The sequence below is a fragment of the Rhinopithecus roxellana genome, chromosome 10 (genome assembly GCF_007565055.1).
Source record: "Rhinopithecus roxellana isolate Shanxi Qingling chromosome 10, ASM756505v1, whole genome shotgun sequence".
Lineage (NCBI taxonomy): Eukaryota > Metazoa > Chordata > Mammalia > Primates > Cercopithecidae > Rhinopithecus > Rhinopithecus roxellana.
The window spans coordinates 107,858,316-107,875,166 of record NC_044558.1 but is presented as its reverse complement, the minus strand read 5'-3'; the positions used below and the strand labels follow the sequence as shown (position 1 = coordinate 107,875,166).

The 16,851-nt window shown below is 38.8% G+C and overlaps 1 protein-coding gene across 2 annotated transcripts in view; it reads right to left on the bottom strand.

The window, feature by feature from the left end:
- Positions 1-16,851, bottom strand: part of CFAP54 (cilia and flagella associated protein 54) — a 380,731-nt gene that overhangs the window by 115,860 nt on the left and 248,020 nt on the right. For both annotated transcript variants that reach the window (XM_030939210.1, XM_030939211.1), the window contains 4 exons: positions 14,345-14,450; positions 13,338-13,431; positions 7,669-7,767; positions 6,700-6,841 (listed from right to left, as the gene is read on the bottom strand). In XM_030939210.1, the coding sequence (XP_030795070.1) occupies positions 6,700-6,841; positions 7,669-7,767; positions 13,338-13,431; positions 14,345-14,450 (441 nt within the window). The remainder of the gene's footprint in view (positions 1-6,699; positions 6,842-7,668; positions 7,768-13,337; positions 13,432-14,344; positions 14,451-16,851) is intronic.

Here is a 16,851-nt window from a genome sequence, read left to right as displayed (position 1 = left end):
GAAATGCAAGGAAACAGATTCTCCCTCAAAACTTTTAGAATAATGTATCCCTGGTGACACCTGAATTAGCCCAATAAGACCTGTTTTGGACTTCTGACCTCCAGAACCATAAGACAATAAATTTGTGGTAATTCGTTATAGCAGGAATAGGACACTAATAGACTGGTAATTGATTGCTTCTGGGGGGAACTGAGAACTGGACACCTGCAGAGAGGATGGAAAGATACCCTTTTGTATCGTTTGAGTTTTGATTCTTGAGAATAAATTACCTATTCAAAAAATTGAATTAAACTAAAAGGAAAAAATACTCCATACATATTTGACCAATGTAATCCGGTCTTTAATGCTGCAGAGAAAAACTAAGAACAGTTCAATGTTTGTTCCTTTTTATTCTGACTGAATATTACAATTATTTTCTCTTCCTAATCCAAAGATGTTACCAGAGTTTGTCCAGATACAATTTGTACTATAACCATCGTCAGAAGAATTGGGGAGGATGGAGGAAGAGTCCCTTATGCCCTGCATGGAGGAGGATCCCTTTGCAATAGCTTCCTATCAGCCCAGGCCAGAGCTCCCTGATTCTGGGCCAGTATTTAAAATGCCAGTTTCCATGTATCATTCAGGTGGTGTGAATTACAACCTTACGACCTAAAGTGGGTTTTAATGTGGGCACTTGTCACGTTTCCCTGAATCTACTCAAGCCAGTGGACAGTGTATTTCCAGTCCTCAGTTTCTGGAGAAGCCCATTCTGAATCCCCATTTATACAGTTATCTTGTTTCTGACTTTCCCTACCTGCAGGGCCCTCTTTCCCGACTGCTCCATGAGTCTGGTACTGAAGTCCCAGTTCCATCTGTTAAAGCCTAATTCTAATCCCTCTCCAGTGAAGTCCTCAGGTTCAGGCCCTGCCCTGCCACAAATCCCCAATTTGCTTTGGCAATTTGGAATTTTCCTTTCCTGGTTTCCAGCTCAGCTACCAATTAAAAAAAATTTTGTACTATTTACCCACCACCATTATGTGTTTGGATTGGGTAGGGCAGAGGCATCGCTCATGTCAGCTCCATCCAAGCAGTCCAGCAGGCTGACTAGAAGCATCAATTCTGCATTTTGAGTTCCTGGCAATACTTGTTTATCACACCTAACATAAAGCTTAACAGCACAGCCTTTAGAATTGGATAGATCAGGATTTGAATTAGTAGTGGAATAGTATGCAAGTTACATAACCTCTCTGAATGAGCACCTTGCCTCATTTATAAATGTGCATAATGACACTCCCACAGGATTTTCCTGAAACGTAAATGAAATCAAGTAAGACAGTGCTGGCACACAGCATCAGGTGCCACTCATCCCATTATTATCTGGTACTTCCTGAGTCATCGCTTTCTGCCGTTGTGTAATGGCCTGCGCCCTGCTAAGGGTAGCAAACAATCTTGTTATGTCTCCTCCAGTTCAATGAAGGGTAATCTATCTCTCAGTCTCCAGGACAGCATTCCACCGTGCTCTTCTGAGAATGTTTTCTCTCACATGAGCCATTTGTTGTTTCTCGTTTTACCTTGTTGACTCTGTCTAGAATAAACATGGTCTCCTCCTACCTAGTGCCTGACAATTGATAGGGTGTGTGCTCTCCTCTTAGCCATGGTACTGTCCCTTCTCAGATTTAAATGATCAATGTATGAATCTCTGAGGGGAGTTTCTGGACTCTTGCAGGCATTGGACCAGGACAACTCTGCTTCACTGAGGCTGGTCCTTGTCATGACCCAATTGTCTCATCTCTAATACTCGGATGCAACACACACACACAAATTCTCACACACACACACACACACCACCTTCACTAGCACAGATGGTTTTTCTCCATTCCCACCTATAAGTAGTATAATTATTTGGGATTTGAGTAGTAATATGCCAATCCAGTTCCGCTACTATGGGGAATTGTGTGTTAGAGGAATAGGAAAACAGAAGATAATAGTAGAGGAATTGCATCCCACTTTTTAGTTAGTTGTCATTGACCCTGTATCTCTGCACCAGGGGCAAGATGGCATGGGAGGGAAAAATCAGATTTATTTTCAGGTTGGAAGCTTTGCTCTGTTTCAAGAGGCAAAACATACATTAAAGCCCAGTTGTGATTCTCGGCTCTGCTCCGTAGATCTCTTTTTGTATTCTGACAATAGGTTCACTCTAAGGTAATGGATGTGCTTTGGTCAAGGATAGGGCAAAGCAGGATGTTTACATCCTGTGTGACTCAGCGAGTTTAGAGCGCAGGTGTATAACTCCACTTGTTATCACAGCCATGTAGTCATAACATGGGAAGGCTCATCATTTGGCTCTAAGTCACTGCTGTCTGTAAAAGGTATAATTGCCATGTTGACACTGTATAGGTGCACTCATGCCCAGAGAAAGAAAGAGTTAAGCTGCTAACCCTGAAGGGAGAGCTGGCTATGCAGCTGTGTGTAGCAGTGGCCAGAGCAAGAAGCCAAGACAGAGCAGTCTGTGTAAGAGAGTTGCTGATGAGACAGCTGCTGAATAAAGCTGTATTTCATGTACCTACAGCCCCTCTGAATGTTCTTTCAGCTCCCTGTTCCACGCTCCCCGCTCCCCATCCACCCACACCCCTCCGACCTCAGCATGGTCTGGAACCTGACCCTGGACCTAACATTCACTGACATTACTTTTTAGTATGACAGGCATTTGTAGTTTTCTGTATATGTGTTTATGTAGTAGTAAGAGGCTGCATCTTAGACCAGTAATCCTAAATGTTACTTTGAATTCAAAATTTAAATACAGAATTTAATAATTTTAATCCCAGCTGAATTTTTTATCAAGGCTACAAGAAAATCAAGACAAAATGATAGAGTATATACTTGAATATAACTGGACCCAAAGTAGGTAGCACGAAATAAATGTTTCTTTGCATTGAATTTAAACATGGCCCCACATTGCCAGTGCCATCATTTCAAAGTGTCTGTTCCTACAGAGAATACCTCAGTAATTGTATTAGGTGCATCACTTCAACTCTCTTACTGTGCTATAGGTGTCATACAATTGCTCTCTGGTCCTGGCAGGATGATCTATAGCTCACTCTCCACACATGACTAGTCCATTCTGTCATGATGCTCCTGTCATCAATTGCTCTGTTGATAAAATTTGCTTCCCCTGCGTCAATTTACACCTGCCCCATAATATACCTCTCCCAGAAAACAATGTTCTTAATTAACTCATATGCCATCCTGCCTGTGTCCAGCTCCCCTAGAAGGCATAGATGGATTTAGCTTGTGGCACTTTAATTTGCCTTCATTACTATGCGCTCCTTTTTTTGTTTTGTTTTGTTTTTTGAGATAGAGTCTCACTGTGTCACCCAGGCTGGAATGCAGTGGCGCGATCTCGGCTCACTACAACCTCTGCCTCCCAGGTTCAACCTATTATCCTGCCTCAGCCTCCCTAGTAGCTGGGATTACAGGTGCCCACTACCATACCCGGCTAATTTTTGTGTTTTTAGTAGGGATCAGGTTTTGCCATGTTGGCCAGGCTGGTCTTGAACGCCTGGCCTCAAGTGATCCACCTGTCTTGGCCTTCCAAAGTGCTGGGATTATAGCCGTAACCCACCGCCCCCAGCCTATTATGCTCTTCTTAAAAGATGAATTTTGTTTTTTATATTTTATTTTTTGAGACAGTCTTACTTTGTCACTGAGGCTGGAGTGCAATGGTGCGATCTCAGCTCACTGCAACCTCTGCCTTCTGGGTTCAAGCGATTCTCCTGTCTCACCCTCCTGAGTAGTTGGACTACAGGTGTGCACCAACACACCCAGCTAATTTTTGTATTTTTAGTAGAGATGGGGTTTCACCATGTTGCCCAGGGTGGTCTCAAACTCCTGACCTCAAATAATCCACCCACCTCAGCCTCCCAAAGTGCTGGAATTACAGGCATGAGCCACTGCGCCTGGCCAAAAAATGACTGTCTATCATTTCAGGGTATATGCCTGTTCTGATTGCCCATGACTAGAAGCTCATGGAAGGTAAGACCTGCTTCCTTGATGTGTTCTCTGATTCTTCCTTCTCTCTGAATATGAGTATCTGGTACAGTACTCTGCATACAATAACAGTAAATGTTGTTCATCACCTCATGTGTAGATCAATGCTAGTATTGTTTAAAGCTAAGATTACTGAGGAGGTTTTTTGCTGGGTGCTAATTTATGCTAACGCAAGGAAAATCAAACAAGTTTTATTTGTTGTTGTTAAGGAATTTTGCCCTTTAGCAAGCCATTATAATATGAACCTCATTGCCATCTGGGTATTTGCGGCAACCAAGTGGGAATTCAGAACCTCCTTCTAACCCAAACACTGAAGTGAGGGAAGTCATCAGCATGAATTAATTATCAGCCTGCCAGGAAAGGACTGGAGGGCAAAATTATTATTCTTAAGGCAAGGCAAAATGCAAAACAGATTGGATTTTAAAATTTGGTAATTTCATAGTTAAAATAGTAAAGAAGGGCTAATGGTATAAAATGGAAACTGAAAAAATGTAATATGCTATGAAAACCACTGACACGGAACAAGAAAGCTTAGGTTCTAGTATTAAACTGAGATGAAGACTACCTACTCAACTGGATCAACAAACATGGTTTGGTTTAGAAGATGCCATTTTCCCCTGTGCCCACGGCTGAAATCATTAATTAATCACAGCACCTTTTTCATGTCTTTCCTATGGTTCTCTCCTCTGAACCATACAGAGGTTCTTCTCAGGTAGCCACTGGCCATTGAATTTGTCATACGCGATAATTTCAATTATCATTTGGCAAACATCCATGCCTCTCTCCCTTCCTGCTCAAGCAGTGTATATTTCCCTAGCTCACTGATACTGGACTTGGCCCTATGACTTGCTGTGGCCAATGGGATGGGATGTGAAGAGAGGCGTTAAATGCATTTGAGTGATTTGTTTTGTGGTTCTTTCGCTCTGGTATCTACCATGAGAAGATCATGCCCCAGCTAACCACTGTATCTTTAGCTTGGGCCTACGACAAATGGTACGTAAGAGTGCACCTGAACCCGACCTACAGCCTGAAGCAGAACACATGAGCTGAGTGGAAGAATGAGTTCCTGTTGCCGTAAGCCACTGAGTTTTAGGGTGGTTTTTGGTCATCCCTGCCCTAAAAATTGGGAGGACACAAGGAAATGATTAGGATAAAGTAGACACATCATTCAGAAGTAATAAGGAGGCAGTATGAAAAAGAAATAGCCATACTGGAAGTTTGAATTATCGTCTAAGATTTTGACTAATCTCTCAGTCTACAGACAAGAGACTGAGCAACTAGCCTCAGATTCTACAGTAGATTAGTCTCTAACGAGGCTGAGAGAAATGAAATGGTTTGGCAGAGTTAGGATGTCAACTGAAGTCTCTTGATTATTAATACTGTACAATAATGTGTGCTTCTAACAGGGATGCTTTCCGGGCATTCTGAACCAGGAAGAATTGAGCTGCCAAACAGTGTCAAGCAAAAGTGGGCTGCCAGACTGCCCTGTGTTGGGTCAATGGCTTTGTCCTCAGAGAACCCATCTATGGGGAACTTAAAGAAGAGCAAGCACCCAGTCCGACGTTCAGGCTGTGGCTCAGAAAGTCGATAAAGCAAAATTCTACCAGGCACGATAAATAAGAAAACAAAGCTTCAGCGTAAAAAAAAAAAAAAATCTATAAAATAGTTCACAAAATAATTTGGGACACAAATGCTTCAGTAAAGAGCCAAAGAAGGGGACGTTAGACATTAACACCTTAACTAAGGCTGACCCAACAATGCAGCAAAGTAAGCCGCTGTCTACAGATGTGATTCCAGAAGTATTAGGATGATCACTCCCACCCCTGTCAGGTTAAAACTCTTCTCCTTTGGTTCAATGCTGACCTAGCACCAAGCAAAATTAGAGATGGATGTTAGTGAAATTCCAGTCTGGAAGTAAGACTAGTATCTTACTTCTTAGCACCTATCCAAGTGCTTAGCACACAACAAACACTCGATAAATGTTTTTTGAGTGAAATAATGGAAAAACACATAAATGAATGTTAAATGCCTGTTACCAGTTATCTGATATAGAGGTTTATATTATAGTTTACTATCAAAGGAGTAACTAAGCAAAAACATAAACAGTATTGCAGTCAAGTTTAAATTTTGCTAACCTCTTTCATTAATTCTTTTAACAAATGTTGATATTGAATGTCTGCTATGTGCAAGCACTGTGCAATCTGCTGTAGATGAAAATTGAATAGATGAAGACCCTGCCCTCAGGTAGCTGATGATAATTTAATGAGAGAAAGAGCTTAAAGATACAATCAAACATACATACAAATACAAAATAACTGAGGAAAAGAGGAGGGAGGCATATGAGAGTGGGAGAGTCAGTGTAGATTTTGGATTAAAGAATCAGAGAGGCAAAAAGGTCCCACTTGATATGTGTGAACTGGAAAAGAAACATGTAAAATATCATTTTTTACAAGAACATGCATCTGAAATGCAGCAGCTGACTAACACGTACACATGTGCAGTGAGCTAAGGGCTCTCTATTTTGGCCCTAGAACCCCTGTGATCCCCTGGAAGTACCCCCAAACATTACCGCCATCTAAGCTAAAAGCCAACAAATTATAATTAAATCTTTGAAACTTGATTCTATATTACATATGTCAGTTTTTTGCATAATATGTAAATCTCCAAACATACCAAGCAAATAATCTGTATACGAAGACAAAAGATCCAGAGCAGCAAATTCTGGGATATTTGGCAATGCCACTTGGTTAACTTTATGGGTTCTAGTATTCTTCTTTCCAATAAGTAAGTTAATTGCCAGCACAGCTTCACTGACCTACAATTAATGCATAAATTAGAATTATAAATGTAAGCTTTCTAATTCATAGATTATCTATTAGGTAAATAATGTGAAAAAAGTGAATTCATAAAATAATATTCCATATACATTGGAAGAAAAAAAGGACAACCTGAAAAAATAATATGTGATCCCTGACATGTAGAATATATCATAGTCAAACAAATAATTTAGGGTTGACAATTCAATTAATGGATAAGTCACTTTAAATAAGCTACCTCACCTAGCTATAACAGATATCTGCCAAAATGTCAAATATGTGCACATGTGTATCTGCCAATAGTTTCATTGAGAAAAGGTGAAACAAAGGGAACTAAGTCTGGCTAATACAGAGATTGAAAACACTAAACATAACTAGTATTTCTAATCTTTCCAAAGAAACATAATTGGCACAAATCCCAAATAATGTAATTTTTTTTTTCTTGTTTTCTTTAGAGACAGGATCTCACTCTGTTGCCCAGCCTGGAGTGCAGTGGTGAGATCTCAGCTCACTGCAGCCTCGACCTCCCAGAGTCAAGCGATCCTTCTGCCTCAGCCTCCTGTGTAGCTGAGACTACAGGCATGCCACTATGCCCAGCTAATTTTTAAATTTTTTGTAGAGCTAGGCTCTCACTATGTTGTCCAGACTGGTCTCGACCTCCTGGGTTCAAGTGATCCTCCTGCCTCAGCCTCCCAAAGTGCTGGGATAACAGGCATGAGGTACCACACCCTAACTCCTTTCTCTTTTATGGGTATACTGTTTTCCTTAAAGGCAGAGAATACAGATAAGACGGTAAAAAGAAAGATTAAACAAAAATCACACTAACCTGTGCAGCAGCTCTTATTGCAATCCAGGCTAATGAACTGTACATTTCAAATTTACTTGCTGATGTTTCTTTAACAGAACTACTTCTTCTGAGAGGAGGCTAAAAATATGGCAAATGTGTTACGATATAAAGTTTTGTAATAACTCTTCTCATCTTCTAAAGATGACATTTTAGTGAAATATTGTGTAGTCACTAAGGATAATAACGTACCTATTGACATGAAAAGATATTCAAAATACATTGAGGAAAGAAAAGTGTAGGTTACAAAATTGTATGAAAAGTACAATCCTTCTTTTTAAAAAATATGCACACGCATACATTCCCTGTACATAAATACAGGGAAAATTATTAACAGTGGTTATCCCAAATTTTAAGGTAAATTATTCTTATCATTTTTTTCTAATTTTCTATAATGAGTTTGCATTATTTGTGTAATAAGTTAATAAAAATTATATATATATATTTGAGACATAGTCTTGCTCTGTCACACAGGCTGGAGTGCAATGACACGATCTCAGCTCACTGCAACCTCTGCCTCCCAGGTTCAAACAATTCTGCCTCAGACTCCCAAGTAGCTGGGACTACAGGCATGCATCACCCCACCCAGCTAATTTTTGCATTTTTTATAGAAACAAGGTGTCACCATGTTGCCTAGGCTGGTCTTGAACTCCTGAGCTCAGGTGATTGGCCCACCTGAACCTTCCAAAGTGCTGGGATTACAGGCGTGAGTCACTGTGCCCATCCAAAAATGGCATCTTAAGTAAAATTAAGTGCCATTATAATAGAAGACCTATAAATTGAATATATTGTGTAACAGTGTCAGAAATTAGAACGTTGCTTAAAGATTTTTGGCAGTATTTGCTGTCATATTTCCTGCTAAGAAAAATACTAAAGAGACAGTATTATCATAAAGTTCCATAGAATAACAAAACAAACAAACAATGATTGAGGATTTTTTTTACCATGGGGGTTTCTTTAATAAAGAATATATATATATTTTTAATATACATTCAGTTTTTAAACATAAGTCAATGCTACAGAAGTGAACAGAACAAGTAGCTAGTCCACCAGTAGCTAGTATCTGTTGTACATTTTGATAGACAACTAAAATAAGTAGTAGTAGTTTCTTAAGATTTAAATCATCTGGATGGAGCTAACTATTCAATTAGCCCCACAGGTGCTAATTCTTTGATGCCCATATTTTGACCAATTCTTTAATTTTCAATGAACCTGCAGAATAAAACAAACAATAACAAAAGTATATTTCTTTTACTTCTGGCGAGAAGAGGCCCAGAGAAAAAGAAAGGCTGTGTACAATGCTGATGCCAAAGCAACAAGTATAAGGCATAAATGTGGCCTTGCCTAGCTCTAGCATTAAGCCTGGCAGAAGATGACACCTGGAAAGATCTGCCTATGGGTAAATCTAAGCAATATAGCCCCATTCCAAGATAAAACAAACAAACAAACAAACAAAAAATCCTAATCATTAGCTGCAATGGGACTAATCTGGGGTAACAATTACTAGCCTACTGACTACATAAGCATGGGTAATTTATCTACTTAAATTCTGGAAACAAGACTAATAGGCATGTAATGAAGAATAGAGAACAACATTAAATAACTATAATGTAAGACCAACTAGTGACCCAGGCATTTAAAGAAAAAAGAAGTCATCTCGAATGGAAAGGAAACCTTTATTGAGGAAGCTGGGCTTGAGCCCACCGTAGAAAAATTTGGAGTGGAGAAACAATATGGTGGGCATTTTCCAGTTGGGGGAGATATTCGACATTGCACAGGAGATTCTAGGTTATGTAAACAGGAAAGAAAACCCAGGCAGGGGGTGTGGAATGCATGTAGATTGGAAATGAAGAAGTAAAGTGTCTTTGTTTGCAGAAGACATGATCCTATACGTAGAAAATCCAAAGGAATACACAAACAGACACACAAACACAACTAAAATTAATAAACCTGTTTAGCAAGGTCACAGGATACAAAACTCAATACATACAAATCAACTGTATTTTTATATGCTAGCAATAAACAATCTAAAAATTAAAATAAAAATTCCCTTGACAATAGAAATAAACAACAAAAATGTGTAAGACTCATACACTAAAAAGACATATCTTTGTTGAGAGAAATTAAGATCAGAATAAATGAAGAGACAGTCCATATTCATTAATTAGGGGACTTAATATTGTTAAGATGACGACAAAAATCTCCTTAGTTTTTTTTTTTGCAGAAATTGACAAACAGATCCTAAAATAGACAGTGAAATGCAAAGGAGTCAAAGTAGCCAAAACAGTTTTGAAAAAGAAGAATATAGTTGAAACATGTACTTTACAATTTCAAAATTTGCTAAAAGCTACAGGAACCAAGACAGTAGACACTCAAGTAAAGGTAGACTTATAGGTCAGTGAAACAGGATTGAAAATCCAGGAATAAACATTTACATATATAATTAATTTTCAACAAAAGTGCCAAAGCAATCCAATGAGAAAAGGATAGTCTTTGTAACAAATGGTACTGAGACAACTGCATATTCATGGACAAAAAGATGAATTTAGAGTTTAGAATCTTACCTCACACCCTACACAAGTATTAACTCAAAATGGATCATAGACTTAAATGTAAAAGTTAAAACTATACAACTTCTAGAAGAAAACATAGAAAATCTTCAACATCTGCAGTTAGACAAAAGGTTCTAGAAATGCCACAAAAAAACACAATCTTATAAAAGAAAAAAGACAATTTGGACTTCATTAAAATTTAAAACTTTTGTACCTCCAAAGACACTACTAACAATATGAAAGAACAAGCCACTAACCAGGAGAAAATATTTGCAAATCATTTATCTCATAGGGGGCTTGTATCTAGAATATATATATATTTTTAAAAAGAAAACTCTCAAAGCTCAATGATGAAAAAAGACAAATGACCCAATAAAAATGGGCAAAAGATCTGAATAGACATTTCCCCAAAGAAGATATACAAATGGCCAACAAGCACATGAAAAGATCTCAGCATCATTAGCCACTAGAGAAATGCAAATCAAAACCACAATGAGATACCACTTCATACCTACTAGCATGGGTACTATCAAAAAGGTAGACAATAACAAGTGTTAGCAAGAATGTGGAAAAATTGCAACGTTCGTATACCACACTTCTCCACCTTGACAACTTGTGATTATAGTCCTTGTCACATTGCAATACAATTATTTATCTCTCTTGCTAGCCTCTGTGCTCCTTAGGAAAAGAAAGTGGTTAGCATACATTATGCCCTCAGTAAGTGTTCGGTTCATAAGTAAATAAATGAATGTTCAAGAAATAGTCAATTCAACTTAGCCATCCATTATTGAGTACCTGCTATTAACAAAATAGAAAGAAGAATAAAGATGTTTAGCTGATGTTACATAATGAGAAATAATAGTTCCATTTATATAAGTACTTATTATATACTAGTCCATTATCTTGTTTAATTCTCAGAGCCACTCTAAGAGGTAAGGATCCTCATCTCCATTTCACAGGTGAGGAAACTAGGCTTAAAAAGACCTCAGTTACATAGCTAGTAAGTTGTGAAGCTAGGATTCAAACCCACACAGGTACTATGGTCACTCTGCTATATGGACACTACATAAAAGAGCAACAATAGTGCTTTCTTTTAAGGGCTTATAATGTGTTATCTTTATTAGGACATATTTCAAATGTTATATTTCCATGGTCTGAATATGTCTGCATGAATTTTTTTAATTGGTTTTGGCTGTTTTCTGTGCTTCTAATAATTCTATGACTTGCTAAAATATTTACACTATGTCAAAACATACAGAAAATAATGATCATATTGTAAGGAGTTACACTACTGTTTTCATTCAGATCCTAACTTCTTTATGTTCTTAATTATAAGCACTTCTCTAGTAAGGGCCAGAAAGGTGATATATTATCATCCTAGCATCCTATTAATTTGTATTGCCACCTGCTATAAAAACAAGGGTTTTTTTCTGTTACTGGAAATAAACATGTTTATCAAACAACAAAAAGTAACTTTTTCTAGTTTGTAATTATTTCGATTTAAAAAAGTGGGGCCATTTACCTAAGGCAGCTGCCATATGAATAATTCAATTGACTGAGAGTCTAGTTGCCTAAAGGTTTTAAATCATGTTTATGCTGTCTCAAAAATTAAAGATTTGATTCCAACATTTTCTGAAAAGATCTCTTGGAGGGTGAAATGATTATTCAATAAGGATGAAACAGAAAAGCCCACTAAAATTTTAAAAACAAAAAATAAAATTACTGGGTTCATATACCTCAAACCCACCCAAATTATTCCTGCCTCTGGGATCTCCCTCAGTCTAGACCCTTGGTCCTCATGTGTGAACCACAGACCAGCAGCATCAGCATCACCTGGGAGACTCATTAGAAATGCCAAATCTCAGAGCCCATCCCTGATTTACTGAATCAGATTCTGTCATTTCACAAGATTTTCAGTGGTGTTTCCACACCTTAGTTTGGAAGCACTGCTCTAGTTAGAAGACGCGACCCCTCTGCAACTCTTTGCTGGGGTCCCTCCTCATCCATCAAATCCTACTTCAAACATCACCCCATTCTCAGGTCATTCATTGAAAATCCCACCTATGCAAGTTATTCCTAGCTCCAAATTTCACTACCTAAGTCACCCCCTGACATGGTTTGGCTGTGTCCTCACCCACATCTCATCTTGAATTGTAGCTCCCAAAATTCCCACACATTGTGGGAGAGACCTGTTGGGAGATAACTGAATCATGGGGCAGTTTCTCCCATACTGTTCTCGTGGTGGTGAATAAGTCTCAGGAGATCTATGGTCTGATAAGGGGAAACCCCTTTCACTTGGTTCTCATTCTTTCTTTGTCTGCTATGTAAGATGTGACTTTCGCCTTCCACCATGATTGTGAGGCCTCCCCAGCACATGGAACCATGAGTCCATTAAACCTCTTTCCTTTATAATTACTCAGTCTTAGGTATGTCTTTATTAGCAGCGTGAAAATGAACTAATACACGCCCTTCCCCTCCTTCTCCCTCATTTCCTCCCACCTTTCCTCCTCTGGCGTCCTTTGCTTTACTGGTTTATTATATTTTCCTCTACTGAAAGGTAAGCTCCATGAGAACAGTGACCAAGTTTGTTTTAGACACTGCTTTAATATCTTCCTCTGGAAGAGTGCCTGGATCATAGTAGATGCTAAAAAGATATGTGATGAATGAATGAATGATTCCATCAAGAGGAAATCTATTTACAGGCCATATCAGTATTGAAAACTTCACTTGTCCGTTTAACCAATATGTCATTTCTTGAATTTTCCTGATCAATACTAATGACTCACTCATTGCCTTGCATTTATATGTTATCCATGAAATATAACTGTATATTTATATATTAATATTAAGTATATACTTATGTACTCTTACATTTCATGGATAACATTTTCACAGGCAGAAATGTGTATATAAAAATAATTTCCAAAGCCCTATATAAAATGTCCAAAGAGGTATCTCTTTGTAACATATAGTTACAAGTGTAACTACAAAGCAATGAATTAATTTCTCCAAGCCACATAGGAAAATCAGCCTCAATGTTACCAAAATAGCAAGCTCAAAGGCAATTAACTCATAATTTCAAATAAAATAGACTCTTACCTTAAGTGTTAATGGTGATCCTGAAATTTTTATCTTTGGCTTCTTCAGATGAAAATACAATAGAGCCATTTCTAGGTAGGAGTCTCTTATCAATCTAAAATGATATAGCAATGTACTTATTAAATAGCTTCACCATGCATAATCACTGGTATCATTTGCCAACAATTTCTGAGCTGATGAAAGGAAAAACTGGCAAAACCAGCATCTGTCACAAACACACTCTCTTTTCATAGCCCTTTTGACCATAGATACTAGCATCTTCCTCCCTACTAAAATTGGAAGTTCTTGAAGAAAGCTCAGCATTCTGCCTTGTCCTGTGCTGGCAACACTCCATGTTATAACTGCCATGAAGCCTGGCATCAAGACCATTCTGGAATATTCTAGCACACAAGACACTAAATAAGTGAAGGTCAGGGCTGGAGGACTTTGCCTTGAAAATGTAGGCCCCTCTCTATCCTCCTCCACTAATTAAAATAGAAAGAAACACATAGAGCTATGCAACGCCAAAAGCAGAGACTTGCTATGGGTTAGGTCTATGTATTTACTATCAAATCTGTCAGCTGGGGATCAGTGCACCTGGATCAGTGCCGTTGTAACAAAGGCAGCTTACTCAACATTGAGGTTATATTCACACAGAATTAAGTTGACCGGTCCTGGTCCTGATGACCAGAGTGAATAGCCACACGAACCTCTTCTAGACACAACTGCACATTTAGGGAAGGATCTTCCAGTTTAGAAGCCAGTCATCCTGAGGAGGCCCTAGCAATCCTGGGACTGACAGGAGATCTGGGTACAGGCCAATATGCCACTATGAGGACGGTCATTTACCATTATTTTAAAGGAGGCTTTTGGTCAGAACAAAGAGCAACAAGCTTGAGATGGACCCCATGAACTAGCCTGCTTTGAGAAGGCATCCCAATCAATCCAGCCTTGAGTGGTCAATATACTACCAGAACACAGGGTTCAAGCCAAACACACACAGCTACAACAATGGAATATCCTTTTACCCTGAGTTTTGATCATTTTTCAGGCTTAGTTGTATAGCTTCATATAAACTCTCAAGTTGAAAACTTGGAGATTTCTCTTCCATTAGTATTTGACGTTCTATTTTGCCTGAAAGAAGAAAAAGATACAAAGATGGTTTTCCCTTTTTCTAGCACTTAGAACTTAAGAACAAATATTTCATGTTGGAAATTCAGAACATTTGGTGTGCTGTCCTTTTGTATGTCTGTCTATTTCTTCCAGAAGGTAAGCCAATAAGGAAAGACCCATTGCCGCCTCCTTCAGAACTCTCAGGCCTCCCCTGCATTCAGGAAGCAACGTGAGGCAAGCCTCCTTTGGCTTGCCCTGCACAATGGTCTTCCCATCTTCCCATCTAACTTTTCTCTCCATTCCCTTATGCTTCTCCCTCCTCCTGTATCTTACATTCCCTTTTTTGACATGCATTCTCCTCTTTCCCCTGTCTCCTTCACAGATATCAGAAAACATCTACCCTCTCATGTTCATTGTAGCATTATTCACATTATTCACAATAGCCAAGATATGGAATCAATCTAAGTACCCTTCAACAGGTGCATGGATAAAGAAAATGTGATATGGCTGGGGGTGGTGGCTCATGCCTGTAATCCCAGCACTTTGGGAGGCTGAGGCAGGTGGATCGCAAGGTCAGGAGTTTGAAACCAGCCTGCCCAACATGGTGAAACCCCGTCTCTACTAAAAATACAAAAATTAGCCGGGCATGGTGGTACATGCCTGTAATTCCAGCTACTCAGGAGGTTGAGGCAGGAGAATCGCTTGAACCTGGGAGGTGGAGGTTGCAGTGAGCTGAGATCATACCACTGCACTCCAGCCTGGGTGACAGAGTGAGACTTAGTCTCAAAAAAAAAAAAAAAGAAAGAAAGAAAATGTGATATATATACACAATGGAATACTATTCAGCCATAAAATAGAAAGAAATCCTGTTATTTGCAGACATCATGGATCAACCTGGATGATCTTATTCTCAGTGAAATAAGGCAGGTACATAAAGACAAATATTGCATGATCTCACTTAACTGAAGAATCTTAAAAAGTCAGGGATGGTGGGGAAATAGGGAGATATTGGTCAAAGGGTACAAAGTTTAAGTTAAATGGGAGGAATAAGTTCTGGAGACCTATTGTACAACATGGTGACTATAATAATAATTACAGATTTTAAACGCTTTCACCACAAAAAAAGATAAGTATGTGAAGTGATGGATATGCTAATTAGCTTGATTGAATCATGCCACAATATATATATGTATCAAAAACATCACACTATACCCCATAAATATATACAATTGTTACATCAGTTAAAAATAGATTGAAAACACTTTTAAAATTTAAAACACACACACACACACACACACACACACACACACACACAAACCTAAGGAGAAAAAATAAATCCCAAAAAGTCAGCAAATGGCTGAAAACTCTCTATGATAATGCAAACGCGCTAGCCCTCGCAGCTCCCAGTCCTCATGGTGAGCTGCAGCCTTCAAATATAGGCACTAGCAGGCCAGGCCTGGTGGCTCATGCCTGTAATCCCAGCACTTTGGGAGGCCGAGGCTGGTGGATACCTTGAGGTCAGGAGTTCAAGATCAGCCTGGCCAACATAGTGAAACCCCATCTCTGCTAAAAATACAAAAATTAGCCAAGTGTGGTGGCACATGCCTATGGTCCCAGTTACTCAGGAGGCTGAGGAAGGAGAATTGCTTGGACCCAGGAGGCGAAGGTTGCAGCGAGCCAAGATCATGCCACTGCACTCCAGCCTGGGCAACAGAGCGAGACTCCGCCTCAAAAAAAAAAAAATGTAGGCACCAGCAGGGCACACGGGTAGCAGCAAGAATAGGAAGGGAAACTTCTATAATCACTGCAGAAAGGATTCACAGCTTTCATGCAGCCAGTGGAAAGGGCACAGAGCTGGCCAGCATTGAGCTCACATCTGGGCACTATCATTTAGTGGCTGTTGACTTTCGGAAAGTCTCTTAACCAGACCTCACCTAATTTTCCTCATCGTCAAGTGGGATTTGTTATGCCTACCTTGCAGAGCTATTTTAAGAATTAGCACTATGAGATGTAACATATTCAATACAGCACCTAGCATCTAGCAGACACTCAGTAAATCATAGCAGTCATCCTCATCTTTTTCTCAGACGTAAAATGGCCACAATAAAAGTATATAAATGTATTAAGTAAATAGGTGTTATATATAAGTTATAAGTATAGGTATGCTGTAGCTATTTAATTTCAATGAGTGTGTATCTCTTATTTATAAAAATTAATCAAAATGTTTAGCTAAGTAATGAAATGATGCAGAAAAAAAGTCTTCCAAACATTATTTAAGTAATATTATTTATAGCTAAAAGGCTATGCTGCCATTTTTCAGTCAAACATGAAACTTTGTATAAGAAGAATCAATTATAATTGTAAACAAAATGAAGTAGTCGTACGTTTTTCTTTCTAGACATAAACTTAAAATAAGCAGTGT